The sequence below is a fragment of the Pseudopipra pipra genome, chromosome 26 (assembly GCF_036250125.1).
Source record: "Pseudopipra pipra isolate bDixPip1 chromosome 26, bDixPip1.hap1, whole genome shotgun sequence".
Classification (NCBI taxonomy): Eukaryota; Metazoa; Chordata; class Aves; order Passeriformes; family Pipridae; genus Pseudopipra; species Pseudopipra pipra.
In genome coordinates this window covers 3749202-3776647 of record NC_087574.1, presented here as the reverse complement: position 1 = coordinate 3776647, position 27446 = coordinate 3749202, and the positions used below count along the sequence as shown (strand labels likewise).

At 57.9% G+C, this 27446-nt stretch overlaps 7 protein-coding genes across 12 annotated transcripts; 5 read left to right on the top strand and 2 right to left on the bottom strand.

Moving 5' to 3' along the window:
• Window positions 1-394: 394 nt before the first annotated feature.
• G6PC1 (glucose-6-phosphatase catalytic subunit 1) lies at window positions 395-3373 on the top strand. The gene is made up of 5 exons (XM_064636512.1): window positions 395-687; window positions 1198-1307; window positions 1665-1773; window positions 2018-2133; window positions 2232-3373. Exons 1-5 carry the CDS (start codon window positions 458-460, stop codon window positions 2741-2743), a joined length of 1077 nt encoding a protein of 358 aa, XP_064492582.1. The 5' UTR covers window positions 395-457; the 3' UTR covers window positions 2744-3373.
• Window positions 2229-9089, bottom strand: AARSD1 (alanyl-tRNA synthetase domain containing 1). Of its 3 annotated transcripts, XM_064636496.1 has the most exons (14): window positions 8937-9083; window positions 8741-8863; window positions 8513-8672; window positions 8073-8130; window positions 7563-7719; window positions 7356-7472; window positions 7023-7153; window positions 6782-6848; window positions 6500-6591; window positions 5967-6021; window positions 5304-5398; window positions 5037-5168; window positions 4374-4452; window positions 3329-3504 (listed from the first exon to the last, which is right to left on the bottom strand). In XM_064636496.1, exons 1-13 carry the CDS (start codon window positions 8973-8975, stop codon window positions 4437-4439), a joined length of 1242 nt encoding a protein of 413 aa, XP_064492566.1. In that variant the 5' UTR covers window positions 8976-9083; the 3' UTR covers window positions 3329-3504; window positions 4374-4436. The 3 variants fall into 3 exon arrangements, with proteins under 3 accessions (XP_064492565.1, XP_064492566.1, XP_064492567.1); XM_064636495.1 differs by lacking the exon at window positions 4374-4452 and having other exon boundaries at window positions 2229-3504; window positions 8937-9089; XM_064636497.1 differs by lacking the exons at window positions 3329-3504; window positions 4374-4452 and having other exon boundaries at window positions 4945-5168; window positions 8937-9079.
• Window positions 9090-9167: 78 nt separating this feature from the next.
• On the bottom strand, window positions 9168-11436 carry PTGES3L (prostaglandin E synthase 3 like). 4 transcript variants are annotated; one of them, XM_064636521.1, is made up of 7 exons: window positions 11252-11436; window positions 10818-10931; window positions 10614-10680; window positions 10203-10301; window positions 9761-9931; window positions 9619-9691; window positions 9168-9397 (listed from the first exon to the last, which is right to left on the bottom strand). In XM_064636521.1, exons 1-6 carry the CDS (start codon window positions 11425-11427, stop codon window positions 9626-9628), a joined length of 693 nt encoding a protein of 230 aa, XP_064492591.1. In that variant the 5' UTR covers window positions 11428-11436; the 3' UTR covers window positions 9168-9397; window positions 9619-9625. The 4 variants fall into 4 exon arrangements, with proteins under 4 accessions (XP_064492591.1, XP_064492588.1, XP_064492589.1 ...); XM_064636518.1 differs by having other exon boundaries at window positions 9619-9672; window positions 11252-11387; XM_064636519.1 differs by having other exon boundaries at window positions 9761-9850; window positions 11252-11387.
• Window positions 11437-11484: 48 nt separating this feature from the next.
• On the top strand, window positions 11485-15460 carry RUNDC1 (RUN domain containing 1). Its single transcript, XM_064636489.1, has 5 exons — window positions 11485-11826; window positions 12455-12613; window positions 12870-13068; window positions 13322-13411; window positions 13970-15460. The coding sequence occupies exons 1-5, from the start codon at window positions 11485-11487 to the stop codon at window positions 14830-14832; spliced, it is 1653 nt and encodes a 550-aa protein (XP_064492559.1). The 3' UTR covers window positions 14833-15460.
• Window positions 15461-15563: 103 nt separating this feature from the next.
• Window positions 15564-17687, top strand: RPL27 (ribosomal protein L27). Its single transcript, XM_064636529.1, has 5 exons — window positions 15564-15678; window positions 15777-15859; window positions 15979-16148; window positions 16730-16840; window positions 17554-17687. Exons 2-5 carry the CDS (start codon window positions 15779-15781, stop codon window positions 17600-17602), a joined length of 411 nt encoding a protein of 136 aa, XP_064492599.1. The 5' UTR covers window positions 15564-15678; window positions 15777-15778; the 3' UTR covers window positions 17603-17687.
• A 584-nt stretch (window positions 17688-18271) lies between these two features.
• On the top strand, window positions 18272-21546 carry IFI35 (interferon induced protein 35). The gene is made up of 9 exons (XM_064636508.1): window positions 18272-18409; window positions 18495-18653; window positions 18919-19077; window positions 19413-19523; window positions 19814-19958; window positions 20231-20364; window positions 20555-20744; window positions 21027-21133; window positions 21254-21546. The coding sequence occupies exons 1-9, from the start codon at window positions 18395-18397 to the stop codon at window positions 21443-21445; spliced, it is 1212 nt and encodes a 403-aa protein (XP_064492578.1). The 5' UTR covers window positions 18272-18394; the 3' UTR covers window positions 21446-21546.
• Window positions 21547-21766: 220 nt separating this feature from the next.
• On the top strand, window positions 21767-27259 carry LOC135402924 (uncharacterized). The gene is made up of 5 exons (XM_064636471.1): window positions 21767-22075; window positions 22226-22329; window positions 22647-25544; window positions 25910-26118; window positions 26580-27259. The coding sequence occupies exons 1-5, from the start codon at window positions 21898-21900 to the stop codon at window positions 26647-26649; spliced, it is 3459 nt and encodes a 1152-aa protein (XP_064492541.1). The 5' UTR covers window positions 21767-21897; the 3' UTR covers window positions 26650-27259.
• Window positions 27260-27446: the final 187 nt, after the last annotated feature.

Genomic DNA, 27446 nt, shown 5'->3' with positions numbered 1-27446 from the left:
TCTGGTGGTGATTCACAGGGAGATGGCAGAGAGGTGGGAGCAGTATCAACCCTGGGCACAGCAGCTCTGCAGGGCTGTCACACAGATAATGAAGCAAAGGCTGCAGTTCAGTTGGAGCAGATGAGCTGTTGTATTGGGTGACCAGAGGAGCTGGGGCTGCAGGATTCCCCTGAGTGAGGGGACAGTGTGGGGCAGGGGACAGTGCTGTTGCTGGAGCACCCTGTGCTCCACGTGCCCTCAGAGCCTGTTTTTCCCTTTTATGTAAGTTATTCCAAACATGTTTGTAACAACCCCCCCGGTGATGCACCTTTGGCAAAAGTGGTTTTGAGTCCAAAGATCAGTGCTGGGACAGTGACCTGCCCACAGCAAACAAGACTCAGCAGACTATAAAACCCCAGCGGCAGAGCAGAGCGTGGGGCAGCCGGAGCCGAGCCGAGGGCAGGGGCAGCAGAGGAGGATGGAGGCCAACATGAACCTCCTGCACGACGTGGGCATCCGGACAACACACTGGCTGCAGCAGCACTTCCAGGGCTCCCAGGACTTGTTCCTCTTCATCTCCTATGCTGCTGACCTCAGGAATGCTTTTTTTGTCCTCTTCCCCATCTGGTTCCACTTCAGTGAGGCAGTGGGCATCAGACTCATCTGGGTGGCTGTGATCGGAGACTGGCTCAACCTTGTCTTCAAGTGGTGAGTGGCCCTGAGCCACAGCTCCCTCCGAGTGTGTTGGCACAGCTGGACTAATGCGGGCCAGCTGGGTGCTCTCAGCCCCAGTGCTGGAGTAGAACAAAGGACAGAGTTCAGCTCCCAGCTGGGCAGTGACAATGGTCGCTCCTTCCCAGGCTATGCAGCAACAGCTCCTCCCTTCTCAGAGTCAGGCAGAGAGATGGAGCCTTCTACAAACAGACTCTGCTTATCAGCCAGGATTGTGGTGCTGAGCAGGGGCTGCACAGAGTCCCTCAGCACAGGAGGTTGCATTGACTTGCACCCAGGAAGTTCTTGCTCTTCCCCTTCAGGGCTGGGGATGGGGACATGGACAGGCAGTGTCAGCAGTCAGAACCAAGCGACCAGCTGTATGCTGTGTTTGTCAGGATGCCCTCAACCACTTGTGGGTCCTTTGCTTCTTCCAGCTCCCAGGACAGAGCTGAAGCTGCAGCTGTGCCCAAAGCCTCCTCAGACCCCATTCTCCTTTCTTTTCAGGATCCTCTTTGGAGAGAGACCATACTGGTGGGTCCACGACACGGACTATTACAACAACACCTCTGCCCCAGAGATCCAGCAGTTCCCGCTCACCTGCGAGACTGGCCCTGGTAGGGTCCCCCAGCCCTGGTAGGGTCCCCCAGCCCTGGTAGGGTCCCCCAGCCCCAGCTGGGGCAGTGGGCACTTGCCCAGGGTGACCTGCACATGCAGGGAGGGGGGTGCTGGCCTGGGCAGGGTCATGGTTGGCAGCCCACCAGTGGCACATGGTCCTGGCCAGCTCTTGAGAGAGGGCCATTACTGCTGTGCTCCCAGGCACACCAGCTGTGCCCGCAGTGGGGGGAGGCAGGGAAGTCCCTGTACAGAGCAGACCTTGACCCTTGGTGAAGATGTGGTGGTTCAGCACAAACCCTGCCTGTGCTCAGCTCTGACTCACACCAGGTCTGACCTGGGGCTCTCTTTTTGCCCAGGGAGCCCGTCTGGCCATGCCATGGGTGCAGCAGGTGTGTACTACGTCATGGTGGTGGCTCTCCTCTCCGCTGCTGGTGGGAAGAAGCAGTCAAGGACATCCGGATACTGGTAAGCTGTGCACCAGAACAACCTGGGCAGAATGCTGGGCAGAGGCAGCTCCAGCACTGATTGGCACAGCCAAGCCCATCAAGGCACAAGGCTGTGGACAGATAAACAGGCTGTGGCACCCCAGGTGGGGTCTGCATGAGGATGGGCTTGGCAGAGAGCCAGGCATTGTTTAAGGTGTGGGATGGCAGTGCCACAGGCAGTGCAAGCTGGCTCTGGCACCAACATAGCCACCTGCCCCTCGCAGGGTGCTGTGGATGGTGCTTTGGACGGGGTTCTGGGCAGTTCAGGTCTGCGTCTGCCTGTCCCGAGTCTTCATTGCCGCTCACTTCCCCCACCAAGTCATCGCAGGCGTTTTCTCAGGTAAGTGCATCAGACCCCCATGCCCTTCCCTGCAGCTCTTCCATGCTGGACTGCAGTACCTTGAGCACTGACCAGTGCTCCTGCTTTGTTACTGGCAGGGATGGCTGTGGCCAAGACCTTTCAGCATGTCCGCTGCATCTACCACGCCAGCCTCCATCGGTACACGGGCATCACCTTATTCCTCTTCAGCTTCACCATTGGTTTCTACCTGCTGCTGCGGGTGCTTGGCGTGGACCTGCTCTGGACACTGGAGAAGGCACGGAGGTGGTGCAGCCGCCCTGAGTGGGTCCACATCGACACCACCCCCTTTGCCAGCCTCCTCCGTAACCTGGGCATCCTCTTTGGGCTGGGGCTGGCTGTCAACTCCCACATGTACAAGAAGAGCTGCCAGGGGAAGCAGGGCCAGCAGCTGCCCTTCCGCCTGGGCTGTGTCACTGCCTCCCTCCTCATCCTCCACATCTTTGATGCCTTCAAGCCACCCTCCCACATGCAGCTGCTCTTCTACGCCCTCTCCTTCTGCAAGAGTGCAGCTGTGCCACTGGCTACTGTCAGCCTCATCCCCTACTGCCTCTCCCACCTCATGGCCACACAGGACAAGAAGGCTGCCTAGGGCATCCCTGCAGGTAATTGTGCCCAGGCAAGTGGCCACCCTAGCCCTGGTCTCAGGGGCACCCACTAGCCCTGGTGCACCCCAGCCACTGTGTGCTCCCTGCTGATTTTGCACTGGGAGTGGACTGTGGAGGCTGGGCTGGCGGCGCTGCCGGGTGGCTCCCACCACATAGACCCACAGTCTCAGTCGTGCCCTTGCTGATGGTACAGCGAGCCTTGCACTCCCAGGACTCCCCTGCTGCCCCTCCTGCACCCACGGGTGGAGGTCGTCTGCCTGGGACCCAGCAGTAGTGGGGAGATCCTGCACTCCCTCTGCAGCTCATGGGGACACGTCAGCTCCGCACTGCAGGGCTGGGGACAGCACCACCGGGAGCAGGGTGCTCACCCCTGGGTGCCTGGGGTCTGCTGGCGAGGCAGCTCTGTGACAGGAACGGGCAGACACTGTGACATGGAGATAAAGTGCCAGCACGAGGGACCCTTCAGCCCTGGGGCACTCGGTGTTCGCTGCTGTGATGCAGTGTGGGGTGAGCGTACACCTGTGTGTGTACATACATACATGTATCTATACACACATGACGTGGGGGTGTGGCTGTGCACAGGAGGTATTTTATTAAAGCTGAAGGTGTGTTTAGCTGGTGAGTTCGAGTGTTCTGCTGGCCTGTGCTGTGGGATGCAGGATCAGCTCCAGGGTGCAGGGCTGTGGCATGGACTGTGGGTGGTGGAGGAAGGACGTCTGTCCTGAGTGATGAGAAACACCAACACCTGCAAAACACGTTCAAATCACTGGGAAGGGCACTGCCAGGTGTCCCGGGTCTTTGCCATTCACCCCTGGCTGCAGTCAGACACTGAGAGCACAGCAGGTGGGGCAAGGGATGAGATGCTTTCTGTGCTGTTTATCCAAAGCTTCTGGGTGCACCTTGTGGCAAGAACAGGGACAAACTCGTGTCACCTTGCTGCTTACAGAAACAAGCTCAGCTTTGGGACTGAGTGACTCGTTTGGGGCTATGCTGAACTCCCAGGGTGTGGGGACAGAGCTGGCATTTGGCTGTGCTGTGGGGTTGGGGTGGGGGTGGTCAGTGCTGGCACAGCATGGGGTCACAGCAGCTCGGCTCTCCCAGCCCTGGCATCCCGACCCCCCTGGTATCAGCATCCTGGCCCTCTGTGGTGGTCCCATGCTCCCTCCAGCTTCAAGCCATGCAGGCTGTACAGCCTGGCAATTAACTCCTTCACTACACATCCTTGCTCAGCCTGATATAGTCTAAAATAAGATACAGAGGTGCAGATACTTTCTTCCTGCCAGACTCTGTGTGTGCATTTGCATAATCTCCCCCAAACAACCAGTGCCTGCAGCACTGACCCTACACCCAGCTCCAGTTTCTGTGGTGTTCCCTGTGTGCTGACACTGTCCCAACAGCTCAGCCATGGGCCATGGCCTGTGGCCCTGCAGCAGCCACAGCGGCCACATGTGGGAACATCATGTGCTGGGGTTCACCATCCCTTTGTTCATGAAAGATAAACTTCCTTAGGATGGAGGTTTCTTTTATTCTATTTCTCTGTTTATTACCAACATCTAAAGTGAACCTGTCATGTCACTTCTAGCAAAAAGGAGGGAAAAAACCCCTCCAAATTACCTGTTGTGCCCCACTGTGGCTCCACAGCACCATTTAGTTCCTCCAGCTGAGACTGCAGCAGCTTCAGGGCCTGCCCGGGCTAGAAAGGCAAGCTTAGGGAACACTGGGAACAGGGCTGCCTGATCCCAAGGGAGTTTGTAACTGCAGCAGCCCAAGAAACTCTCAATGTTCAAAAAAGGACCAATAACAACTGCACTTCAACAAGGGAAAGGACTGGTACATGGTGGGGAACAACCTCCTGCCTGTGGACCACCCACTCTCCCTTCTGGGTGCTCTCTGTCCCTGTGCAGGCCAAGGTGTCAGGGAGGACCAGTGGCCTCTTGCTGAGTGTTACTGCCAAAGCAACTGCTCCTCAGCAACTGGTGCAAAGCAAAAGGCCCCAATGTACTGCCAGCTGGAGGCCCCTCTTGGTTTTAGTAACCTTACAAAGTGGTAAACTAAGGACTACTTTAACCCCTGTACCATTTGGCTGGGGAAATGAAAGAGCCCTTGCAGCAAAGCACGGATTGCAGATCCCCTCCCCATTTCTGTGAGCACCAAACCAGCCTGCACAGAGCATGTGCACACCAGCTTTTGGGTTCAGGTCTTTATTCTCCAGGAGAGAAGTTAGTGGGGCCTGTGCAAAACAGGGAAGGAAGCCCTACTTTGAGAATTATTTCTTACACTTCAGGGCTTCGATGGCTGATGAATTCCTGGAGCAGAGCTTCCACTTCTCCTCGACGGCTCATCTTGGCTGCCTTGCCCTGGAAGCGGTCACGCTTTCCAGCTCCTTTCCCTCCCAGCAGCTCTGCCACCCTGCAGCAACAACACCACAGGCTGCAGCCCAACCTGCTCCTGACAGCAAACATGGATCTGTGCCCGGATTACACTGTGCAGCTGCTCAGTCTGCAACGTCAGAATTCATTTTAAACAACCCACAAAACATGTTACCTGGGACCTAAATTCTCAACTGCTTCAACAGGTCCAGCTAGAAGGAAGAGTCCTGCTTCTTTTTCATCCCCCACAGTCAGGAATAGCAGAGTTTCCTGTGGACAGAGATGGATGCTGCTGCAGATTAACTACTGCTTTCCTTGTTCAGGGAAGGGACAGACACTGGCCACAGGACCGAAACACCAGACTGACAATTCAGCAGTTTATGTGTGTTACTGAGACAGAGACTTCTTGAAAAAAGTAAAAGGAAAGTGGCTTCTGAACCTTTGGTTCTGTCATATGTTGTTGAGACAACATGGTACTGGGGTATCTTGAATTAAAAGGATACAGTTGGCAGTTGGACTAGATGAGTGTTGTAGGTTCCTTCCAACTGAAACAGGCTACTCTTTCTATTCTATCCCTATCCTATCCCATCCCATCCTTTCCAATGAGGCTTGGTGCAGCTTTGGGGGTCAGGCTCTTCCCCAGTCCTCTGAATTCTCACTGTTGAGGATTTCCCTGCAGACTGAGGCTGCTGGGGACAGGTAACCTCAGGTAAGTGTCAAAAGGAACCAGACCTGCAGCTCATGACTGCAGCAGGAACAGCAGCCTGACCAGCCCCAGTCTGTGTATAGCTCAGGTGGAAAACCAGTGGTGTCAGGTCAGTCTTCATCACCAACTCACCTCTGTCCCAATCTCATTAGCGATGATGTTCATAAATTCAGAATCACCCTCTTTCCTGTATGGATGGGTAAAAAAAACACTTCAAAAGGAAGGAAAAAAACCCTCTAGAATAAAAAATCTCAATTAGAAACCAATGGCCTGATCAGAGGTTTTGGCCTCTTGCACTTAGTATAGAGATTAGGTTTTGTCCATATATCTAAATCCTTGTTGGGCATTCCTGTGGACATGTTAGGAATTACTTAAGTGTTTATCTTTAAGAAATAGAGCTCCCTAGTTTTATTTGAAAATATCAAGGGCAGAGAGAAATTGGATGGATGCAGTCATTTCTCAGCTACAAAACCAGAAGTCAGTGACTGAATTACCAACAGATTCCTTCAATTACAGAGCTTTGCAGCAGGCTGAGGCAGTTTAATATTTTGTTCACCTCGTTTATACTTTTCCTTGACAAAACAAGCCTGAATAGGTGTGAGAAAGGCAACTGCCACAACACATGTGAGATACTGTTGGCCCCTTTTCCCTGAGCTCCCCCATACCTGTGTAACACAAACAGCTGCCTTGGAGCAGGTTTGCTCTTGAAGTCCCGAGCTATCAAAACAGCAATGTCTCTAAGCAGGTTCAGGTTATTCTGAAAGAAAAGCAAATGAACTGTACTGCTGCTGGAGAAGTCAGTGTGAATACAGTTGTGTTCCTAGAGGTTAGAGCACTTTTCATAATATCCACAAAAACTGAGGCCTACGATTCAATTCCCAGTTACCACAACTAAAGCTCAGCTGCATGAAGCAGCCACAACCCACTTTTCCAAGCCATTCTCATACCTTCTGGAGCAGTTTCACAGAGCTCTGCAGTCTTTTCACAGCCTCTACATGCTCACCTGGTCCATTTCTGAAAGAACAGGGAGAATTTAGATCATTGGATCATCATGAAGGACAAAGGAAGGATTTCCTAAAGGAGCAAAAGCAGATCATACACAGCCCCAGGAGCTGTACCCTGAAGCTTATGTGGTATCTGTCAGGAGAAAGAGTAAAGATGAAATAACAGAAGTGGAAAGGTTATTACTTGAGCAGGGAGGTTAGAGCCTTCTCGGTACTGTGACTTTGTTCAACTGATTTCAGCACTCTGTTTCCCACCAAGAAAATCAAGTTGGTTTTGTTCTTTTTCCCTTTTTCCACACCAAGGAGCTTAATAACCTTAAAAAGAAAATCACGCTGGTCAGAACAGCATTTTAGTTATATACACAGATGGTCATTTCCTACCAGACTATGCCTTGTGGTGAATATTGACTCTCTGCCAGTGAAAATAAATTGATTAAAATCAATTTTAATTGATTAATCCACACATTGCTTTGTGTGGAGTGTGGCTCCCAGAGGCAGCTCGGTTGTGACCACCCACCTGCAGGTCACTCAGGTTGGAGACATGAGTCCCACAGCACATGTTGGAGTCAATGCCTTCGATGTCCACAACACGCACTGGCCCCACATGGTCGTCGGGCAGCCCCCGGCTCCTCACCTGGCAGAGGAGAACAGTGCCAAACAAGGTGACATCCATGCTCAGTTATTCTGGTCCCACGAATACCATCAGTTCTCTCCCATCACTTACTCTTTCAATTTCAGGGTCACCTGCAGCCAGTTCCCTCACTGTCACAGGGACCCTGTCCCGGATTTTCTCATTCACACTCCTCTCCAGGGCCTTGACCTGCTCTGCTGTCATTGAGGGGGTGTCCAGCTCAATGAGGCTTCGCTGACGGCCCAGCTCCCTGCACCAGGGAAGAACATCTGCTGCTGTAGCTCAGACCATCCAGGAGGTCCCTTTGTGCAGCACCAGCATCCCACTGCCAGGAATGTGGTGACTGAAACAAAACACACTTCTCTCCCTGCTTTGTTCAGAGCACCAAGTGCAAACCAAACACTTGAGGAGGACAAGACAGAGCAAACACTTTGTACAGCTTCTCTCCAGGTCAGCCACCTCTCCCAGGCAGGACCTCTGAACTTGAATGAAATGTCCAAACTCCTTTTGGTGTATTAATGTTCAGGCTCCGTGGAGCCCAGCACGGTGGGATGTACCAAACAAGGTAATACTGGCGTCAAAAGGAACCTTTATCCTGCTCACCATGAAGTTGTCTTGAATCCAAACATCTGTTCTGCAATGGCAGTGATGAGATGCTGTCCTGGAAGAGACATGCAAGCACCAGCTCTGAGTGCCACTGGTATTTTCAGTCACACTGTGTATGTCCCACTGACATTCCCCTCAACAGGCGAGCACTGGGTGCTGCAGGGCTCCTACCGGCGCCCAGAGGAGCAGTGGAGACAGCCCTGCCCTCAGGGGTGGAACTTTTCCTTCCAAACCTGTTTTCGGTGGGTTTGTTTACAAGCCAGGGAGAGCTCGCAGGGGGCACTTGGTGTCCCAAGTGGCGCCGGGGACAGACTGTGCACGCAGAGCTGCCGAGCATCCCCTGCCCTGTCCGGTGCGGGGACACGCTGGGCACTGACCGCCCCCCCCCCCCCGGTAACCGGGGTGTTACCGGGCACCCCCCCGGTACCGGCACGGACCTGAATGCTGCTGCATGTGGTCGAAGCGGCGCTCCCAGTCCAGCGACAGCAGCACCTCGGCGCCGGGCTCCAGCGCGGCCGGCACGAAGTGCACGGCCTCGGGCCCCCGCCGGGTCACGCGCAGCACCGGCACGTCCCCGATGAGGCCGCGATCGTCCGGCTGCGGACACGAGGGGTCAGCGCCGCCGGCCCCGGCCCGGCCCCCGCCCGGCCCGGCCCGGCCCGTACCTGCCCGCCGCCCTCGGGGAAGAGGATGGTGTCCTCCAGCACCACCTGGAACCCGCGCACCGGCTCCCCGCCGCCCTCGGGCCGCAGCTCCGCCGCCTGGCACGACACCACCCTGGTGGCGAACTGCGACAGACACGGCGGCACCGTAAGGGTCAGGGTTAGGCTGAGGGGCCTGCCCCGCGCCCCGCGCCGGTACCTGCCGGGCCCAGCTGTCCCGCTGGCACCGGAACACCATCGCGACCGCCCGGGCACGGACACGGCACAAGTGGCGGCAGCTGCAGCGCCGGGAGCGGGCGGAGCCTGCGGGTGACGCGCGGGCGCGCTCCCGGCGGCGGCGCGCGCCCGCTGCCGGCGGGGAAGGACCGCTCCCGGGCGGCGAAGGACGGTCCCCCGTGGGGACGGACGGCTCCCGGGCACAGCAGACAACTGCGGCAGTACACGTTTATTGCCCCATGCCCCGCGCGGGTAACCGGGCACGGCAGACCGGACCGCTTCTGCCGCCCGGGGTCGGGTGCGCTGCACAAGCGGGCACAAGCTGAGGCAGCTCTGCTCTCTCGGAAAACCCTCTCCGCGCTGCCTGTCCATCGGTGCGTGCTTCCGGCGCGTTGGGAGGCTCCTGCAGCCGCGGCATCCCCGGGAGCCCGGACTTCAGTCGTCCTGTGGGAGAAGTGGGAGATGCCAGGGACCGGGCCAGCCCTGCACCGGCTGGCAGCCCCTGGCAGCCCCTGGCAGCCCGGGGAGCGTGTTTGTGCTGGCTCCGGGACAGGCTGCCCGAGGGGAGCAGCAGGAGCTGCTGCTGCTGTCCTGGAGCCAGGAGAGGTCAGAGCCGGGGCTGTGCTCAGCAGGGTGGTGGGAAGTAGCTGGCAGGTGGTACTTACATCCAGGTCATCCATGGCTGGTGGGGGGCCTTTGTCTGTCACCCTCTCCAGCATCTGGATGGGAAACAAACAGCTGGCTCCCCCTCATCCCAAGCACCTACCTGACGTGCCCCTGGACCCTGAAGCCGGCAGCCCAGCTCACCTCTGCGTACTGCTCCACCATGGCCCTCTCCACCTCCTCATCACCTTCCCAGTCTCGCCAGTTGTCAAAGTCCACAGAGAGCCAGGCCGGCTGTGGGCACAGAAAGCATCCCCTGAAGGGGGGAGCAGCACCGCAGGGACTCACAGCCCATGGGCTGCTCCTGCACAGGGCCTGGGAAGAGGCAGGAAGTGGGGATGTCCCTTTGCCTGCAGGCACCGGTCCTGACCCTGCCTGTGTCGAGGAAAAGAGGTGCTGCATCCTTCCTGGATTGCACTAATTTGTGGACTAGCAGTGATTGTCAGGTTGGGTTTTTTGGGAGCTCTGTCTTGGGGTCCCCGGTGGGGCCCTCTGTGTCTGTCCCAGGGGCAGGTTGGTCCCTGGGAGCTGTGAGGTGCTGCATGGGGACAGGACATGTGCTGAGGCTGCCAGGCACCACACACACCTTGATGTTCTCCTTGGTGATGCGTGGCCAGGCCACTTTCTCCTTCCACTTCCTCATAAAGCATGTGATGGACCGGTCAGAGCGCTTCTCCCGTGAGTCCTGCCAAGAGATCAGAGTGCCTCACCTCAGTGTCTGTCAGACTCCTCTCTCACAGGGTTATAAAGCTCAGCCCCGCACAGACTGAGGGGGATAAAGAACCATGGAGACACATTGTTTCTGGCTCAAGCCAGCACCCCAAGTACCAGCCCTGGGCAGGGTCAGGGCTCTCAAGCGTGTGCTCACCTCACTGAAGCTCTCAGGACACAGGCAGGATTCAACGCTAAGCAGCATTGCTCAAGACCACACAGGCTGGCTCTGACTCTGAGCCTTATAGAGGCTGGTGGAGAACAGTTTGTTGGGGGGAAGCCTCACCTTAGAGTTGACTCTGGCATATAGGTTGATCTCGTTGTAGAACTCCACACCGTCTGCATTTTTGCAACTGCCAAAACACCGTAACAGCCTGGCTTAGGAGATGGTTGAGGCCATGCATGCACTGCTCTCTCAGAGGCCTCCCTATCCTCCAAACAACGCTCAGTTCAGGCCATGTCGCCAGTCAGCAGGGCAGTGGCTGCTCACCTGAACACCAGCCGCTGGTCCTCGATGACGACCTTCACGTCTGTGCTGTCTTCGACACAAAACTCCAGGTACACGTACCGCGGGCGGTCGTACCACAGTGTCTTTGCAGGTTGCCTTGGGGAAGAGCAGACCAGAGGGTGTCACCAGCGGACATTCCCCCGGTGCCCAACAGCGCTGTGCAGGGCCCGCAGGGGGCACAGGGGACAGGGGCGAGGAAGGGGCCCCGGACGCGGGCCCTGCCTGGGTCGAGCCCCGGGGCTGGCAGGGGGAGCCGGGCGGGTTCCGGCCGGGAGGTGGGCGGTGGCCACGCGGCGCTCCCCTCGCCCGCCCCGCACGCCCCTCGACCGGCTGGCGGAGGGGCCCGGCCGACCCTGTTCCAGCTCCCCCGTGCCGGTCCCGGGTCGCAGGGTCCTGCCCCGTCCGACCGCGCTCACCTCGCCATGGCCGTGCCGACTCCGCCCCGCGCTATTTTGGGTAGGGGGCGCGGCTGCTGGCGGGGCTGGGAGCGGGGCCGGCCGGGGCGGGCACAGCGCGGACAACCCCTGGCCTGGCCCCGGGGCCCCCGCGGCCGCCCCACCGGGCCGCGAGGGGGCGCGCTGGCCCCGCCCATGGCCCCGCCCCGCGTCGGCAAGATGGCGGCGGCGTCACGGCGCCGGTAGCGGCGGCCATGGAGGCGGAGGGCGGCCCGCTGGGCCCCGGCGAGCGCTGGGCGCCCGTGGGCGCCGTGTCGGCGGAGGAGGAAGAGGAGGCAGAGGAGGAAGAGGACGAGGACGAGGACGAGGTGGCAGGCGGCGGGTCGCCGCAGTCGGTGCCGCGGCTGCGGGCCGAGCGGCGCCGGCTGCACGGAGCGCTGCTGGCGCTCGCCTCGCACTTCGCTCAGGTGCAGTTCCGGCTGCGGCAGGTGGCCCGGGCCGGCCCGGCCGAGCAGCAGCGCCTGCTCCGCGACCTCGAGGACTTCGCCTTCCGCGGCTGCCCCGCGCCGCTGCCCCACGGGCTCGGCGCCGCCCCGGTGAGTGCCCGCGGCCGGGCGGAGCGGGGCCTTGTTTGGGCACAGAGAGCACCGGCGCCGCGGGTACCGGCGTCCCGTGGCTCCTGGCCCCGCGCTGTCCGCCCCAGCATCTCTACATGCGCGTGTCCCGGTTGAAGCCCGTTAGCGCTGCCGGCGGGGGCTCAGCAGCTGCGCTGCCCGCAGTGCCGGTGTTTGCACAGAAATCGGTGCCAGACACACTCAGGGCCCTGCTGACTCGGTGCCAGCTCGCAGGGACGTGCCCTAAAGCCCTGAGTGGTGTGTCACCGCTCCACTCCCACCTACGGCACAGGTGAGTCAGAGGATCTGTGATATGAACACGTTATTTACATAGACGTTATTTGGCCACTTTCTTCCTGGATCCCAGCCTTGTGGGATGGGGTGTGGGTGCAGGAGGCCTGGAGAAGCACTTTCCTTCCCCTGTCAGATGAGGTGATGTGGCTGTCACCTCGTCTTGGTGCTTAGACACATTTCTTTCTCAGGCTGGTTTGCAGTGCTCGCTAGTGAAGTGCATGAGCTGCAGGAAACATTCCTCACGTCATGATCCTGTTCTCTGGGGCCTGACTATGACAATAAGCCTTCAATTTGATTTACTGGTAACTTTTTTCAGGGTGAGCAAGAGAAGCAGGAACAAATTGAGGTCCAGAAGGAGAAGCACAGAGAGCTGATCCTGCAGCTCAAGACACAGCTGGATGACCTGGAGACCTTTGCTTACCAAGAGGGCAGCTATGACTCTTTGCCACAGTCTGTGGTTATGGAAAGGCAACGGGTAAGGCTCACAAAACCTCCTGCATTTCCTAGCCCTTGTGAGGGATTACAGACTGTAGGTGGTTATCAATCTGTATTTCTTGCTAGCAGCTGAAATAGTGTCAGGAGGTTTTCTACACATGTGAACCTGTCCTGTGTCTTTTGCAATTATTTCTGTGCAGCAGAGGCATCCTGTTTCCAAGCGAGTGTCTGGGAAAGGAGTATCCTGGGCAGCAGTGCCACATGGTGAAATCATGCTGCTCACTTGTATTTTGCAGATGATTATAAATGAGTTGATAAAGAAGCTGGACATGGACTTGAGTGAAGATATTGCAACGCTCTCTCCAGAGGAACTGCGGCAGCGGGTGGATGCTGCCATAGCACAGATTGTAAATCCAGCCAGGGTGAAGGAGCAGCTGGTGGAACAACTGAAGACCCAGATAAGGGACCTCGAAATGTTCATCAACTTCATTCAGGGTCAGTGATGAGGTTTTGGATGAGCAGACTGAATTGCTGTGTAATTCCCTGACACAGTGATGAGGAGGGAGGTCACAGATGTTGGAAACAGCTCCTGGGTCATAGGAAAGTACAAATCTCTGTAAACTGATGGTGAGGGAAAGGATAGAGTGGCAAAAGAGGTCCAGAGAGGTCAGAGGAATGTTGACCTTAATACTGTATGCACAGCTGAAATTCATAAATGTGAAATAATGGTGTGAAATCCTTGTTGTAGATGAAGTTGGAAGCTCTGGTAAGGCAGAAGATGGACACTGTGACTGCGGGGGCTCCTACAAACCCAGCACCCAGCCTTCTGGGAACAGAGGTGGGCACCACTGGGCTTGGGCTGCCAGCACAGTTCTGGCTGTCCCTCCCTGGAGCTTTGACAGGCACAAACCAGTCATACTCTGCTTTTTCCTGGCAGTTGGTCTCTGTACTTCCCCAGTCCCACTGCTTAGGGCCTGTGTCCAGTTCCTTTACTCTCCCTCTGTGTGATCCTTATAGTAGTCACAGGGCCTGAATGTGTGGCAGAGAGGGTGGGATTGGTACTCAGCAGGGGTCAGGAAGAGAAGGGACTGCTGATAGTGCAAAACGCAGACAGACTGAGCAGCCCTGTCTGATGCACTCTAATTCATGCTCTTCAAGCTCTGAACTCTGTAAGCAGGTACTGTGAGCTGGGGGGATCCAGTGTTCTTCAGAGTTTGAGACTTCCCCACTTATCCCACGAACTTACACTAAGTAGTGTAGCATGAGGGATCTGCTGCTAGTCAGAATGTTGGCCTGATGGAATTTGCAGACATTTACACTCCCTTTGTGTGTATGAACAAGCAGCGTTGTTGACTCCTTAATGAGAGTATGTTTTTCTCTTTTCTAACCTGGTCAGTGAACCCAGAAGATGCCAAAAGGATGCGAGAAACGGGCCTGCAGCTCATGCGCCGTGTGCTGGCTGTGCTGCAGATCTTTGCTGTCAGCCAGTTCGGCTGTGCCACAGGTCAGATCCCTCGCACCTTCTGGCAGAAGGACCAAGACAACAAGGACTTCTCCCCCTTAATTAAGAAACTGGAGTTGTCGGTGGAGCGGGTGAGGCAGCTCGCCTTGAAACACCAACAGGCAGAGCAGGTTGTCTGCTCTGAGCTGCAGGACGTTCCCCTGGGAGGCAGAGACGAGCTGACTCTGGCTGTGCGCAGGGAGCTGACGGTCGCTCTGCGGGACTTGATGGCTCACGGGCTCTACGCCTCCTCCCCTGGCATGAGCCTGGTGTTGGCACCCATTGCGTGCTTGATCCCTGCGTTCAGCCCCTCCCCGCGGACCATGCACCCCTGGGAGCTCTTTGTCAAGTATTACAATGCTAAGAACGGACAAGCCTTCGTGGAATCCCCGGCTCGCAAGCTCTCCCAGTCCTTCGCCTTGCCTGTGACAGGAGCAGTGGCCACCACCCCCAAGCAGAGCCTGCTGGCTGCCATCCACACGGTGCTCACGGAGCACGGCCCCTTCAAGCGCAGCGCGGACTCAGAGCTGAAGGCGCTGGTGTGCATGGCACTGAACGAGCAGCGCCTGGTCTCCTGGCTCAACCTCATCTGCAAGTCTGGAGCTCTAGTGCAGTCCCACTACCAGCCCTGGAGCTACATGGCCAACACGGGTTTTGAGAGCGCACTCACCCTCCTCAGCCGCCTGAGCAACTTGAAGTTCAGTCTCCCGGTTGATCTGGCTGTTCGGCAGCTGAAAAACATCAAAGATGCTTTTTGATGTGTTTTTATTGTAGATCATCCATTTTCCACAAGTAGGCAGCTGTTGGGCTCAAGAAGCCTGGCTTTTGTAAGACCCAGCTTTGTCTCTTTGATATTTGCTTTTAGGGAAGTCTTAGAGTGTCGTGATGCTGGAAGTGTGTGTTGTCCAAGGTTGTCCCTGCAGAGCTGCTGGAGGCTGTGAGATGGGCAGCACTTCCTTACCCCAGCCCTGCTGCTCTCAGAGGCAAAACTGCCTTGCCCAGGTGCCAGTGAGTGTTGGGGTGGGGGGCAGAGGGGACCTGCAGCTAAGCTCCTGTGTGGTTATTTCTCACCGTCTGTGCTCCACATGATGTACCCACGAGACCCCTCATGGAGGAGCGAGGCTGCCAGGTGTTGAGGCACCTCGGGGACTGCCCAGTCACACGGGACTTGCCCTCTCCAAGGTGGATGTAGAAGACAGAGGCAGATACACAGGCGCCCTGGGGCTCCAGGGTCTCCTCCAGCAGCTCCGCAACCCGCGTCTCTCGGGCTGCCAGGCTGCTTTGTCCAACGGTCCGAGCAAATTGTTGCAGGCTTTTGTGCAAGGGCCAGCACGGCCCGGTGTCTCGCGGGGTGTATTAAATAGCGCTGTAGTGCGTGTGGGCCGAGCCCGCCACCGTGCCGTGTGCTGTGTCCGTTACCGGCTCCGTTACGCGGCCCCCGCCGTGCCCGGGGATGGGGGGCGGAGACACACCCGGCCCCGCCGTGCCCGGTGCCGGCAGCGGCTCCCGGTGTCGCGGCGGAAGTGACGCGATCGCGCCGTGAAAGGGCGGGGCGCGGCCGCAGCTCCCTCTTCCGGCCTGGGCGCCATCGCGGCGGAGCCTCGGTGAGTGGGGGCCGGGCGCGGGATCCGCCGCCATCCGCGGGTGCGGCGGGCGGGGCGCGGCGCGGGCTCGGCCTGACTGCCGGCTGCTGTGTCCACAGAGATGGGGAAGTTCATGAAACCGGGGAAGGTGGTGCTGGTGCTGGCCGGCCGCTACTCGGGGCGCAAGGCCGTCATCGTCAAGGTGAGCGCGGGGATGATCCGGCGGGGCCGCTCCGGGCGCGGCTCCGCGCGGTCGTGCCGGGGGGTCGGCACGGGCGGGGTCCCCGCGGTGCCACCGCCGCTGCGGCCCGTGTGTTTCAGAACATCGACGATGGCACCTCGGACCGCCCGTACAGCCACGCTTTGGTGGCCGGCATCGACCGCTACCCGCGTAAGGTGACGGCTGCCATGGGCAAGAAGAAGATCGCGAAGAGGTCCAAGATCAAGTCCTTCGTGAAGGTTTACAACTACAACCATCTGATGCCCACCCGGTGAGTGCGGCCCCCACAGCGCTGTTGCCGGCAGTGTCGGCTGGAGGAGTCTCGGCTGCATCTGGGGATCGCGGTTCTTGTGTGCTCTAGTGAACGCCCAGAGTCACTGGGGCTGTTAATGTCGTGGCTGAGTGAACAGGCTCGGGCTCTGCAAAAGCACGGAGTTGGGGGTTTGAGGTTAAGGGGAAATACTAATTTCTGGAATGAGGCAGCTGGCTCTTAATTTAGCCACAGGAACCTTCCCCTTGTTCAGGGAGTGTCAGCAGATGAGCATTTGAAACAGCTCTGTCTGGGGCTGGCAGAGTGGCAGAGTCATTTGTCTCTGTGCCCTGGAGCTCTCGGAGCAGCTCCCAGGCAGCACGTTGGACAGAGCTGTGCATCCCTCAGGAAGCAGTTGGCTGTTTTCTTTATAGGTTGAACTGGGGATCCTTTAGTGGTTCGGTCATTCCTTAACTGAAGAGGCTTTAAGAACTCTAGCCCCTTGACCTGGCACTAGTTAGACTGCTCTTGGCTCCCTGCTCAGTTTTCAGCCCTGTGCCAGGTACTGTGGCCCTTTCAAACCATGCTGTTCTTTTGCCTAGGTATTCTGTGGATATTCCCCTGGACAAAACAGTGGTCAATAAGGACGTGTTCAGGGACCCCGCTCTGAAACGCAAAGCGAGACGCGAAGCCAAGGTGAAATTTGAGGAAAGGTGAGCTGGGATCTCGTCTCTTCAGTGGTGTCGGTGCTTGTCCTCAGGGCAAGGACTTGGGTGGCTGTGCCACAGCCTGTGAGTCCCCAGTTGGCACTTGTGCCCCAGCTTCCTTGCGTACACGTTTGGTGAGCATGTTCCTTCTCACTTGTCCATGTGTGCAGCAGTGTGTGTGTGCAGCACTGTGCAGGTGTGAGCAGGGCCTTTCAGGTGCCAGTGGATGCTCTGGCATCCCACTGCCAGTTCATCCATTCTCTGTCAGTGGGCTGAGTGGCCTGGGGTAGTGCTTATGGTTTGCCCAGGAGTGCTTGGGTTACCGATCCCTTTTGGTTTTCTGCTCAGAAGCTCCTTCAGAGGAAGGAGCTGTGTAGCCTCAGATCAGGGTGTTTCAGGCAGCCCCTGCGCTGTTCTCTGAGGGCAGCTCCTGGTTACTGCCCTCCATGCAAGGTGTCCAGCAGGATGGCCATGTCCTGCGCTCATGTCTGTGGGAGTGGTGGGTGTCCTTCATGAGAAATCTGAAAGCTGGCCCTTGCTTCCCTTAGAGTTTCAATATTTAAAGCAGGTCTAGTTGCAGCCTAGGCTGGAGAGACCAAGTGAATTGTCTCTGAGTAAGGTGGTTGCTACTTCCTGTCTGTCTGGGACAGCTCAGGTGCAAGTTTGGTTCTGTTACCTGCTGGTACAGAGCCTTCTCTAACCTTTGTGTTCCCTTTCAGGTACAAAACCGGCAAGAACAAGTGGTTCTTCCAGAAGCTGCGATTCTAGGGGTGTAACAAGGTTGCATCAATAAATGTTTATTAAAAAACATGTTGTTTTGTTATTCAAAAAAAAAAAAAAAAGCAGTGGTCTTTGTGGTATGGTTGTGCTTGCCATGTGTCTCTAAGAGCTGGAAAGCTATGGCTGTCCAGGTGAGTGTCAGCACCTGAGCCAAGGGTGCAGATGTCACCTCTGGGACTGCCTTGGGGTACCTCCTGCACAGGGTGGGGCCAGGGCTGCTCTTCTCTCCTGCACCTTTAGGTTGATGTCATTCCTGCCACACTGGAAATCTCTTATTCCCAAAACTGTGATGATTCCTGTGAGAGAAAAGGGGTAGAAGAGGGAAAGTGAATGGATGATTCCAAGTGTCTGCTGAGTGCAGGGTGATTCACGTGGGGACCAACCTGAGGGTGTTGGATTTTTGGTTCCTAAACGGGGTGGGTGCTGGCTTTGGCCACCTGAGGGGGGAGCAGGGGCTGGCTCGGGTTGTTAAACCCGAGAGGAGGGCAGGAAGAGGTTGTGTACGTATTTATTCAGGTGTTTATTTCCTGGTCGGTTTCGGGCAGGACAGTCGGGTGCTTGGGGGAGGCGGGTTCCATGGGAGGGAGGCGGGGTTGATTGACGGGGTTTGGGGCCGTGGCGGGGGGGCCCGGGCGGTCCGTGCCTTCCGCCGGCCGGGGCGGGGCGGGGCGGGGCCGCGGAAGCGAAAGCGAAAGGGAGCCGGCGTAGGGCTCCCCGGCGGCGGAGACCGGGCAGGGAGGGCTCCCCTGGGCTGGTCCGTGCTGCCCCAGCGCCGCGGGGATGGACTCGGACGAGGTGAGGAGGAGCTGAGCCGCGGGGAGCTGCGGGGAGGGGGGCGGAGGGGCCGGCGCAGAGCGGCTGAGACCCCTCCTCTGGTTAGGACTCCTTCGTCCGGCTGCACGACGGCCCGGAGAGCCCCGAGCAGCTCTGTAGGGAGACTGAGCAGTCCAAGGTGTGTCCGGGAGAGGGGACTGATCGGCTGGATCCCGACGGCCCGGAGAGCCCCGAGCAGCTCCGGCGGGAGATCGAGCAGTTCAAGGTGCGTCCAGGAGAGGGGATTGATCGGCTGGATCCCAACCGCCCGGGATCGCCCCGGGATCTGCCCAGCCGGCCCTGGCTGTGAGATCGAGTGTCTTTTCTTGGACTATGAGCCAGAGGCGGCGGAGAGGGCTAATCCCGTGGAGAAGAGAGCCTGTCCTGGGATCCGAGCTCATTCCCAAAGGAGCAGCCTGTGCTGGGGCTGGGTGGCCAGTTGGGTGGCACAATGTCTGCAGGGTCTTACTGTCTGATGGTGCTTCTCACAGGAGCTTTACAGTCTTCTGGAGCAAGACTGTGTAAAGCTACAAACGGCCAAGGAAGCTACAGAGCAAAGGACACAAGAGCTGAGGAAAGAGGGAAAAGTACTGCATAAAATTCTTGAACATCAAATGTCTTTAAACAGAGGTGAAGAGAGAGCCCACCAGGTTGGTGTTCAGAGGATATGCCTTTGGCTTGGAAAGGTGTGGGTGGTGGAGGGGCTGCATTGTGGAGCTCACTGCTCTGAGATCCCTTTGCTCTGGGTCTGGTGGAGGTTTCACAGGAAACAGGCCTGTGCTGGGAAGTGAGGCAGTGCCATGGTGGTGAAGGCAGAGCTGTCCTCAAGGGCAAGGAGCCAGGGCAGGGCTGCAGGCAGTCAAGAGCAGGAAAATGGTGTGGGTGAAGCTGTGTCCAAGAATAGTGCTGTGCTCAGAATGAGAAGTGTGCTGCAGCCCCTCATGTCCTGGTGTTCCCTTACTGCCCCCTCTTTCCTTCCTTCCAGATGGAGCTTTTCGCAGCACAGGAGGAGAACACCAGACTGATGAAGGAGAAGCAGGTCCTGAAAAATAAACTGGAAGAATTGAAGAGGGTCCCCCAGGGTGATCTTGTGATGGTAATAGAGTGTGTGTGGGTGCTCAGGTCTGCTGGCAAGAGTGCAAGCCTGACCGGAGAGGCTGCGAGCAAATGCAGCTGGGCACTGTGTGATGACTGGCACAGCTCCTGCTGACAGGTGGCTCCTTTCCAGAGCCAGGAGCTCCAGTCATGGCTTTGGGACTCCAGGCACAGCCAGACCCTACGAGAGACTCTGCTGAGGCTCTCCAGCTGTTTATTTTGAGCCATGAGCTTGAGATATGCCTGTGCAGGGTCTGGTCTCCTCCAGGTTCTGTCTGTACTTGAACCTAGATGCAGTCTGCCTTGCCAGAGAAGAAAATGGTGTTTAAGGGACTTGCAGCAAACGAGGAGGACATGAACAAACTGATGCTCACCCCACGAATCCGCTACCCTCTGCCAGGGGGCTCAGCTCTCATCACCTTTGAGAAGGCAGAGGGTAAGTGTGAGAAGAGCATTGCCCTGGCCTGGTGTCCTGCTCAATCACTTTGGGTCCTGCCCTGTGTTCCCTCCAGGGCTCGGTGCTGCCCCTCCACCTGTGTTGTGTGGGGGTCCTCCCTGAGCATTGCTGGCACTGTGCCCTGTTCTGCAGAGCACTGGGAGCGGGCAGTCACTGCCCTGTGCTGGGGCCTCTCCCTGCTCTGTCCTGTCCCACAGACTACTGGGAGCAGGCAGTCACTGCCCTGTGCTGGGGGCTCTCTCTGCTTGCAGTGGCCCAGAGGATCATAGAGGTGAAAGAGCACGTGGTGAAGCTGAGCTGCTGGGAGGAAGTGGAGGACCTTGACCAGTGCAGAATGCAAGTGCAGGCAGCACCCGTGGAGATACTGCTGCCATCTGCCCTGGAGGTAGGGCCTGAGAGCCTGCTGCATCCCACACCACAGAGCTGCCCTGGGCACAATGCTCCCCCCTGCTCGAGCCTGCCACTACCAGGGCACTGCTACCACCAGGGCACTGCTACCAGCCCCATTCAGTGCTACTCCCCTGAGCTCTGGGGCCGGTCCTGCTCTGGCACTGAATGGCCTGTGCCACTCACAGATCAAGCTGACTCAGAGCAGCAGGAGCATCATTGTGTCTGACCTGCCCAACGGGGACATCCCTAGGGATGCACTGCTGGACAAGCTGGAGCTCTTCTTCAGCAAGAAAAAGAATGGGGGCAGTGAGGTGGAGAGGAGGAAGTTCCAGGAAGACTCTCGCCAGGTGGTGCTGACCTTCAGAGAGGATGGAGGTGCGTGGGGTGTGCTGAGCTTGGGCGGCTGGCGAGGGTGGAGCAGCCCAGCCTGTTCTAGAGGGAAATGGGTCATCTCCTGAGGGCAGATGTAGCTGTGTCTGAGGAACAGGGAAGGCACAGTGAGCCCAGGTTGTCCTGCCTCCCCTGAGACTATTCTGATGTAGATGAGCTTGACAATGAGTTGGGCAGTGTCAGCCTTGGTGCCTATGCCAGGGACATAACCTCCCTTGGAGCTCATCTGGGGCCTGGGCAGTTCAGGGCTTTCCTCTCCATCTTCAGTCGCAGAGCTGCTAGTTGAGAGAGGATACATTGAGGTTCCTATTTTGGGAGAAAAATACAAAGTCAAAATATCACCATACATGAATGGAGACATCACCAACTTGCAGGTAAATGCACGAACCCTGTGCAAGCAGCACCTGCCAGCCTGTGCCAAGGCAGCACAGGTGGGGGGCTCCTGAAGCCCCTCTCCCTACTCCACCACACAGCTCATCCCTGTCTCTGTCCAGCTCCAGCCCTCCTGCTGTCCCAGGACTGTCCTGCTTTCTGGCATTCCCGATGTGCTGTTTGATGAGTCCATGAGAGACACCCTGGAGATCCACTTCCAGAAGGCCAGCCTCGGCGGCGGGGAGGTGGATGCCCTCGCCTACGTCCCAGCAGGGTGGACGGGGAGGGCCGTGTTTGTGGAGGACACGGGCTAGCCCTGGCCATCCCAGGGCTAGTCCTGGCCATCCCCATCAAGCCGAGATTGTGGAGCTCCGTGTGCCCCCCGGCACGGCGAGAATTAAAGCATCTGGCGAGAGCACCGTGTCTGTCGTGCTGGGGTCGGGCCGGGCCGGGAGCTGCATGCAGGAGCCGTCGGGGGGCTGGGCCCTTCCCGGGATGGGGGCGGCGGCGCCGGGTCCCCGGGCCGCGCTCTGCGGGGCCGGGCCGTCCCGCGGGGCCCGGGGAGGTGCCGGCCGGGGCGGGGCGGCCCCGCTTTCGCTTTCGTTTCCCTGCGGCAGCGGGGCCGGGGCCGGGCAGGGGCCGCAGGGCCGGGGTGTGACGGGGCGGGCGAGGGCCCGGTGCGGCGGAGCGGGGGAGCCGCCGCTGGGGCTCCCGGGAGGCTCCCCGGTGTCGCAGGGCCCGGCGGGCGCGGCCGCTCCCCGCGGGCATGGCGGGGCGCACGGTGCGGGTGCGGGGCCTCCCCGCCGAGCTGCCTCCGGACAGGGTGGCCGACAAGCTGACCATCCACTTCCTGCGCTCCCGCAACGGCGGCGGGGACATCGCCGAGGTCCGGATGCTGCCCGGGCCCCCGCCCTGCGGCCTCATCACCTTCGAGGCGCCGGAAGGTAACGGGCCGCGGGACCCTCGGGGGCTCTGTCCTGCCGTCTCCTGTCCCGCCATCCCCAGCCCCGCCGTGCCCCTGTCCCACCGGCCCCGCAGCCCCGCTGCTGCCCCTCAGCTGGGCTGACGCAGGTTCGGGTGGCTTTTCCCACCAGTGGCCCAGAGGATCCTGAAGCTGAAGGACCACGTGCTGGCGATCGGAGGGATGCAGTACCCACTGGAGGTGACCCTGCACACTGAGGAGCTGAGCCCCGATGAGGTACTGGCTGTCTGGAGAGCTCCCAGTGTGTAGAAATGCAGTCACATCTCTGTGTGACTTCCCCCTCTCATTCCTTGGTTGCAGAAAGCTTTTGACAAGTGCACAAGGTTGAGGAGTTGCTTAGTGTGGGTCTTTTGGTCCTGTCTGTATCAGGCTCCATCTCTCTTGAAAGCTGGATGCTGAGGGAGAGAGATGGAAGACTGGTCATCTCTTCTGTCATAATAATACAGGGGTCAGGTGCACTTGCCTTCTCTTGTGCCTTGGAGGGAGGTTATTTTTGGTCCTTGCTCTCTCACTCCCTTGCTATCTACTTGCAGATCTTCATACGTGCGTGCATGATAGTTGACTATGGCAAGCTTCCTACTGGCAAAACCCTCCTCAGGGACTTGCACAAGGGCTACAGCAATGTGCAGTTTAACTTTGATTCTAAAAACACACACTGCATAGTCCAGGGCCCATTCACTGAGCTGCAGGCCTTCAGCAGAGACCTGCTGGGCAGCCTGAACCTCAGGAGCAAAGCCACTGGGGAGATCCTCCTGCCAGATTCCAGCCGTGGGGCCAAAGAGATGGGAATGCATGATCACCAGCAAGTGCCTGACTCCACTGAGTCAGCAGAAGAGACAGCAAAGCTGCCAAATGGGGACCAGGAGTGTGAAATGACAGCTAAAATCCCATCACCTCGGGGCCCAGTGGATGGGGAAGCTGTGGAACAGCTAGAGGAATTTTCTCTGATGATGGACTTGGACATCTACTTGTACATGCAGAGGTTCTGTGCTGCCAAGTACCAAGGTGTGCTGCGCCAGCATCGCGTGGATGTGGTTGATGTTACCAGCGATGGCATCACCATATTGTACCTCCAGCCATCTGGAGGGCTGTCTGGGGACATGGGGGCCTTGCGAGAGGCCCGCCTGGCCCTGCAGCAGCTCTACCAGCAGCTGGAGGTGAGCCTGCGCAAGGAGAAGATCGCCAAGAGAGGGCTGGGAATGGACAGCCAGGCACTCAGGGCTCTGACACGCGAGCTGCAGAAGCTGTATCCTCAGTTGCTTTGCCACGAGGACACGAAGCAGATTTATCTTATTGGAAACCTCGTTGACGTGTCCCAGGCCAAGCAGTACCTTCAGCATTCCATCACCAGGAGAGGTGCTGCACACACAGTTGATGTGCTGAGCAGCAACCAGCCCTCACACCCCACAGCCTCCGGCACCACAGAGGCTCCACTGCATCTGCCCAAAGTGCCTGTGGACTCCTCAGTGACAAAGCTCAGCTCAGGCAGGCCAGAGCTGAAAGGTGAGCTTAAGCTAGCTGCCAACTTCAGTGCCCTGAAAACTGACAGGTCTCAGGCTGGCCAGGGCCTCTTGCTGAATCAGGACTCTCTGCCAGTGGGACAGGTGCAGCTTTCCAGGAAACACTCATCAGATGCTCCTGGTCTGAGTGACCCAACAGCACTGACCCAGCAGTATCAGCCTCCTGTCCCTACAGCAGGTGAGGTTCTGGGGTCAGCAGCAGAGCCTCAGCAGAACGACCCCACAGAACGGGACCATGTCGAAGGAGCTGTCAGGCTTCCAGGACACAAGGTGCTGTCGTCCTTTGAGGGTAAAGAAAACAGCACTTCACAGCATCCTGGGGACTCTAAAGGCTCAAGTCCCATTGGGCACCATTCCCTCACTGGCACCTCCAGCACCTTTGATGTGACAAGGACCTCCTCTGCTTTAGACTCCAAACCCTCTGCATCCAGGCCTCTGCTGCGCCGGTCCAACAGCTTCTCCCTGCCAAGGTCAGAGGAAAGCAACAAGTCCCGAGACAGTGGCAGCAGCAGGGTGAGTGAGGAAATGAGCCTGGACTTTCTGCAGTGGTCTTACCTGAGAGACACCTGCCGTGTCACTATCGACAAGCTGTGCAGGGGGGGGAAGGTGCAGATCTCGGAGCGCCGTGCTGGGGACTGCGCAGTGCTGACACTGCAGGCAGAGGACAGGAGCAGGCTCTTCCAGGCTAAATGGCAGGTGGAAGCTCTTGTGCAGAAGTGCCCTGACCTGGTGTGTCAGAGTCTGAGCTACTCAGAGCTCACTGTAGATGGTCCAGATGACAGTGCCCTGAGTGAACTGTGCAGCCTCTTGCGAGGAAAATCCCTCCAGGTTGGACTCCACAAAGACAAGTACAAGCTATATCTTGCTTACCCCAAGGAAATGCTGCCAGGAGTGACTGAAGCCTTCCACGTGTTTTCTTCCAGGAGGCTACGTGCCCTGAAGTCTTCATCTGTGTCTCCAGGACCAGAGAGTACAGGGCAATCAAGTGTCATCCAGCCAAGTAGAAGCCAGGACACAGTGCTGGATGCAGCCCTTCCAAGTAGCCTGGAGTCCCTCCAGATGGGCCTGCAGCACCTGAACATCAGCAATCAAGCAGTCCCCAATGATATGCTCAGGGCTTCCTGGGTGCCAGAAACCGAGGAAAAGAGGTCCCCCAGTCCTTGGAGGTTCCAGCAGGCAAGGGGGCAGGAGGAGGCCAATGGCCGTGCTGATTCTGGGACTGGGCAAGGAGGAAGCAGCCCTCTGAACCCTGCTGTGGGGGATAAGCCAAGTCCTGCTGGTCTGAAGGAGTCCCAGGAACAGCTGAAGACAAAACTGTCCCTGGGGGAGTCTGACATCGCCCGGCTAAAACAGGTTTTGCCAGACAGATTCCAGTTTGCAAGAGACAAAGGCAAGAGCAGAGGAGGCCACAATGAAGCGATGGGACAGCTGCGCTCCCCAGTCCCTGCAGCTGAGGGGGCTCCTCACTCCCTGCCCACCTGGCTGTACAGGGCCACGGCTCCTGAGCTGCCACCAGCTGCGGCCCAACAGGCACCTGCAGCAGAGCCCAGGGGCCAGGGAAGGGCACAGCTCCCAAAGGGCAGGAGCAGTGAGCAGGAGGAGCCTGACCTCTCATCACAGCAGAGAAGAGACTCCAGCCTTGGACAGGAAAGTGGCACCATTCCCCTGGGCCGGTGTGATGCTTGCCAGGGCTCAGGGGTGACCTGCCAGGGCCCCTGTGGTCATGCCTTGTGCAGGACGTGTTTTGCAGCAGACAGTGTGAGGCCAGCATGCTGCAGCTTCTCCTCAGCTGCCCCGAGTTCCAAGATCCCGGGGACATTCAAGATCTCCTCTCTATCTCAGAGCCTGCCCGGCTACTATCGAGACCTGACGCTTCAAGTTGCTTACAGTATCCCTGACGGCGTGCAGGGGGTAGGTACCCACCATGGGGCTTCCCCATCCCACCACAGCACATGCAGGGGGTCTGTCAGGGTGGTTGGGGTGAGGGCAAGTGTGTGTGTGTAGCTGGGGGGAAAGGGCAGCCACAGCTCCCTACCTCATGTGGAAAGCAGCAGAGGTATTGACCTGGGGAAGGCAAAAAGCTTCACACCAGGTTTGGGAGCAGCTTGCTGCTTTTGAAGAGGAGCAAGTATGATCTGTTTTTAGTTGACAGTGACTATCAGCCCCTGGGGACCATGGTCACTGGTGTATCTCTCAAGCTGGCACAAACCTTAGAAGTCCCCTCAAGAGGCACAGCACTCCAGCCACTGTTTAAAACATCTTATTCCTGTTCTAAGGTTGGGGACCCTCGCCCAGGACAGTCTTACAAAGGGGGGCATTTCTGTGCCTTCCTACCTGACAACAAGGAAGGGCAGAAGACAGCAATGCTGCTGAAGAAAGCATTTGAGCATGGACTGACATTCCAGATCAAGTCCTGCAATGGAGAGGAAAGAGTGACATGGGGCCTTATTCCACACAAAACCTCCTTTGGTGGAGGCAAAGCCAGGTATGGCCCAGCTCATCCTAAGTTTTGGGTATGGTTGTGGTTGTTTTAGCAATTAGAGGAGGAGAACCATGGGCTCAACAAATCCTGGCAGGGGTGGCTCTTCCATGCTCCCACAGTGGCAGAGTTGGTGCCTCCCTTTGCTTCAGCTTGCAGGGCAGCTACGGTATGGCAGACCACCCCTGGCACCCTCCAGCTAGAGCAAAAGCCCTTGCCCATCCCACACCTGTAAATTCCTCAAGGACAGGAATTCCAGGCCCTGTTCACTTACAGCCTTTCCCGTGACAGGGCTCCGGAGCCAGCACTGGGTGCGAGCTGTGCCTGCAGGTGTAAGCAGCTCCCAGGAGCAGGACTTCCACCCTCAGCCCCTGCTGAAGGGCTGGGGCAAAACCAAACTGCTGCTCCCCCCTCTGTGATTTTGGCACATCAGCAGGATTTACAGCACTTCCCCCTCTGCTCCACAGGAACGGCTACCCGGACGCCCAGTATCTCCGGGAGGTCCGCACAGTTCTGAAGAAACTGGGCATTGCATGAGACTCCCATGGCCACAGCCCAGGGCTTCGCTTCGCCTTCCTTTCCTGCTGACAAAACTGCAGCTTAATAGAGACAGCTCGAGAAAAAGCAGGTGTTTATCCAAGGAGCTCCTGTGTCCCCATAGGTAGCCAGAAACCTGCACATCAGCGACAGCAGCACCTCCGTCCCTGCCCCACACAGGCCTCAGCGTGGATCAGCACTTCCTAGAAACTCCAGCTCCTCCTGGTTGTGTGTCCTGCCAGCCAGTTACACACCTGATTTCAGCTGATTTCAGGCTGAGCCCTGTGTGGCTTTCAGCAGCATGACCCAAACCTTAGCAGGAGCCTGTGCCTAGTCCAGCCCCAGCTTCTGGAAGTACCTTCCACCTCCTACAGGCAGGTTCCAGTTCAGCTGCCACCAGAGCCAGGGCTCTGTCATTAGTGTCAGCTCTTCATGCCTCAGCAGACAGCCTCGTGCTTCAGCCCCTCTCCAGCACCTGCTCTGGGGCCAGCAGGTGACCTGGTGCTCTCATGAGGAGAACATTAACAGCTTTCAGCACCTGCAACAGCTGCCTCCCAGGGACAGTCTCTAAGTGGAGAAACATAAATAAAAATGATTATTCTCACGTTCAGTAGTGGTTGTTCATGGCTTGTCTTACCCTCAGCCCAGGCACCCTCCTTCAGTCCCACCTGGCTACAGAGACACCTCAGACACAAAGGGCAGAGCTCAGCTGAGGGCTTCACAAACAAAAATCACCATAGCTGCCTTCCAGAACAGCGTGTTAGGAGCAACAATTGATTGTCTTCCAGAGCAGAGGC

Bases quoted from the DNA above. Each gene is read 5' to 3' on its own strand.
- LOC135402924 (XM_064636471.1), top strand. From the start codon at position 21,898: ATGGCGGGGCGCACGGTGCGGGTGCGGGGCCTCCCCGCCGAGCTGCCT. The intron at 22,330-22,646 runs GTACTGGCTGTC...ATCTACTTGCAG, and splicing joins AGGAGCTGAGCCCCGATGAG to ATCTTCATACGTGCGTGCAT. The intron at 25,545-25,909 runs GTAGGTACCCAC...TCCTGTTCTAAG, and splicing joins TCCCTGACGGCGTGCAGGGG to GTTGGGGACCCTCGCCCAGG.
- RPL27 (XM_064636529.1), top strand. From the start codon at position 15,779: ATGGGGAAGTTCATGAAACCGGGGAAGGTGGTGCTGGTGCTGGCCGGC. The intron at 15,860-15,978 runs GTGAGCGCGGGG...CGTGTGTTTCAG, and splicing joins GCAAGGCCGTCATCGTCAAG to AACATCGACGATGGCACCTC. The intron at 16,149-16,729 runs GTGAGTGCGGCC...TCTTTTGCCTAG, and splicing joins AACCATCTGATGCCCACCCG to GTATTCTGTGGATATTCCCC.
- RUNDC1 (XM_064636489.1), top strand. From the start codon at position 11,485: ATGGAGGCGGAGGGCGGCCCGCTGGGCCCCGGCGAGCGCTGGGCGCCC. The intron at 13,069-13,321 runs GTCAGTGATGAG...TCCTTGTTGTAG, and splicing joins GTTCATCAACTTCATTCAGG to ATGAAGTTGGAAGCTCTGGT. The intron at 13,412-13,969 runs GTGGGCACCACT...TAACCTGGTCAG, and splicing joins CCAGCCTTCTGGGAACAGAG to TGAACCCAGAAGATGCCAAA.
- IFI35 (XM_064636508.1), top strand. The intron at 19,078-19,412 runs GTTGGTGTTCAG...CCTTCCTTCCAG, and splicing joins GTGAAGAGAGAGCCCACCAG to ATGGAGCTTTTCGCAGCACA. The intron at 19,524-19,813 runs GTAATAGAGTGT...ACTTGAACCTAG, and splicing joins CCCAGGGTGATCTTGTGATG to ATGCAGTCTGCCTTGCCAGA.
- AARSD1 (XM_064636495.1), bottom strand. From the start codon at position 8,975: ATGGTGTTCCGGTGCCAGCGGGACAGCTGGGCCCGGCAG. The intron at 8,673-8,740 runs GTACGGGCCGGG...TCGTGTCCGCAG, and splicing joins TCCCCGAGGGCGGCGGGCAG to CCGGACGATCGCGGCCTCAT. The intron at 5,399-5,966 runs GTGAGTTGGTGA...CTCTGTCCACAG, and splicing joins CTAATGAGATTGGGACAGAG to GAAACTCTGCTATTCCTGAC.
- G6PC1 (XM_064636512.1), top strand. From the start codon at position 458: ATGGAGGCCAACATGAACCTCCTGCACGACGTGGGCATCCGGACAACA. The intron at 688-1,197 runs GTGAGTGGCCCT...CTTTCTTTTCAG, and splicing joins CTCAACCTTGTCTTCAAGTG to GATCCTCTTTGGAGAGAGAC. The intron at 1,774-2,017 runs GTAAGCTGTGCA...TGCCCCTCGCAG, and splicing joins TCAAGGACATCCGGATACTG to GGTGCTGTGGATGGTGCTTT.
- PTGES3L (XM_064636521.1), bottom strand. From the start codon at position 11,427: ATGGGCGGGGCCAGCGCGCCCCCTCGCGGCCCGGTGGGGCGGCCGCGG. The intron at 10,932-11,251 runs GTGAGCGCGGTC...CTCTTCCCCAAG, and splicing joins GTCGGCACGGCCATGGCGAG to GCAACCTGCAAAGACACTGT. The intron at 10,681-10,817 runs GTGAGCAGCCAC...GTGTTTTGGCAG, and splicing joins GACCAGCGGCTGGTGTTCAG to TTGCAAAAATGCAGACGGTG.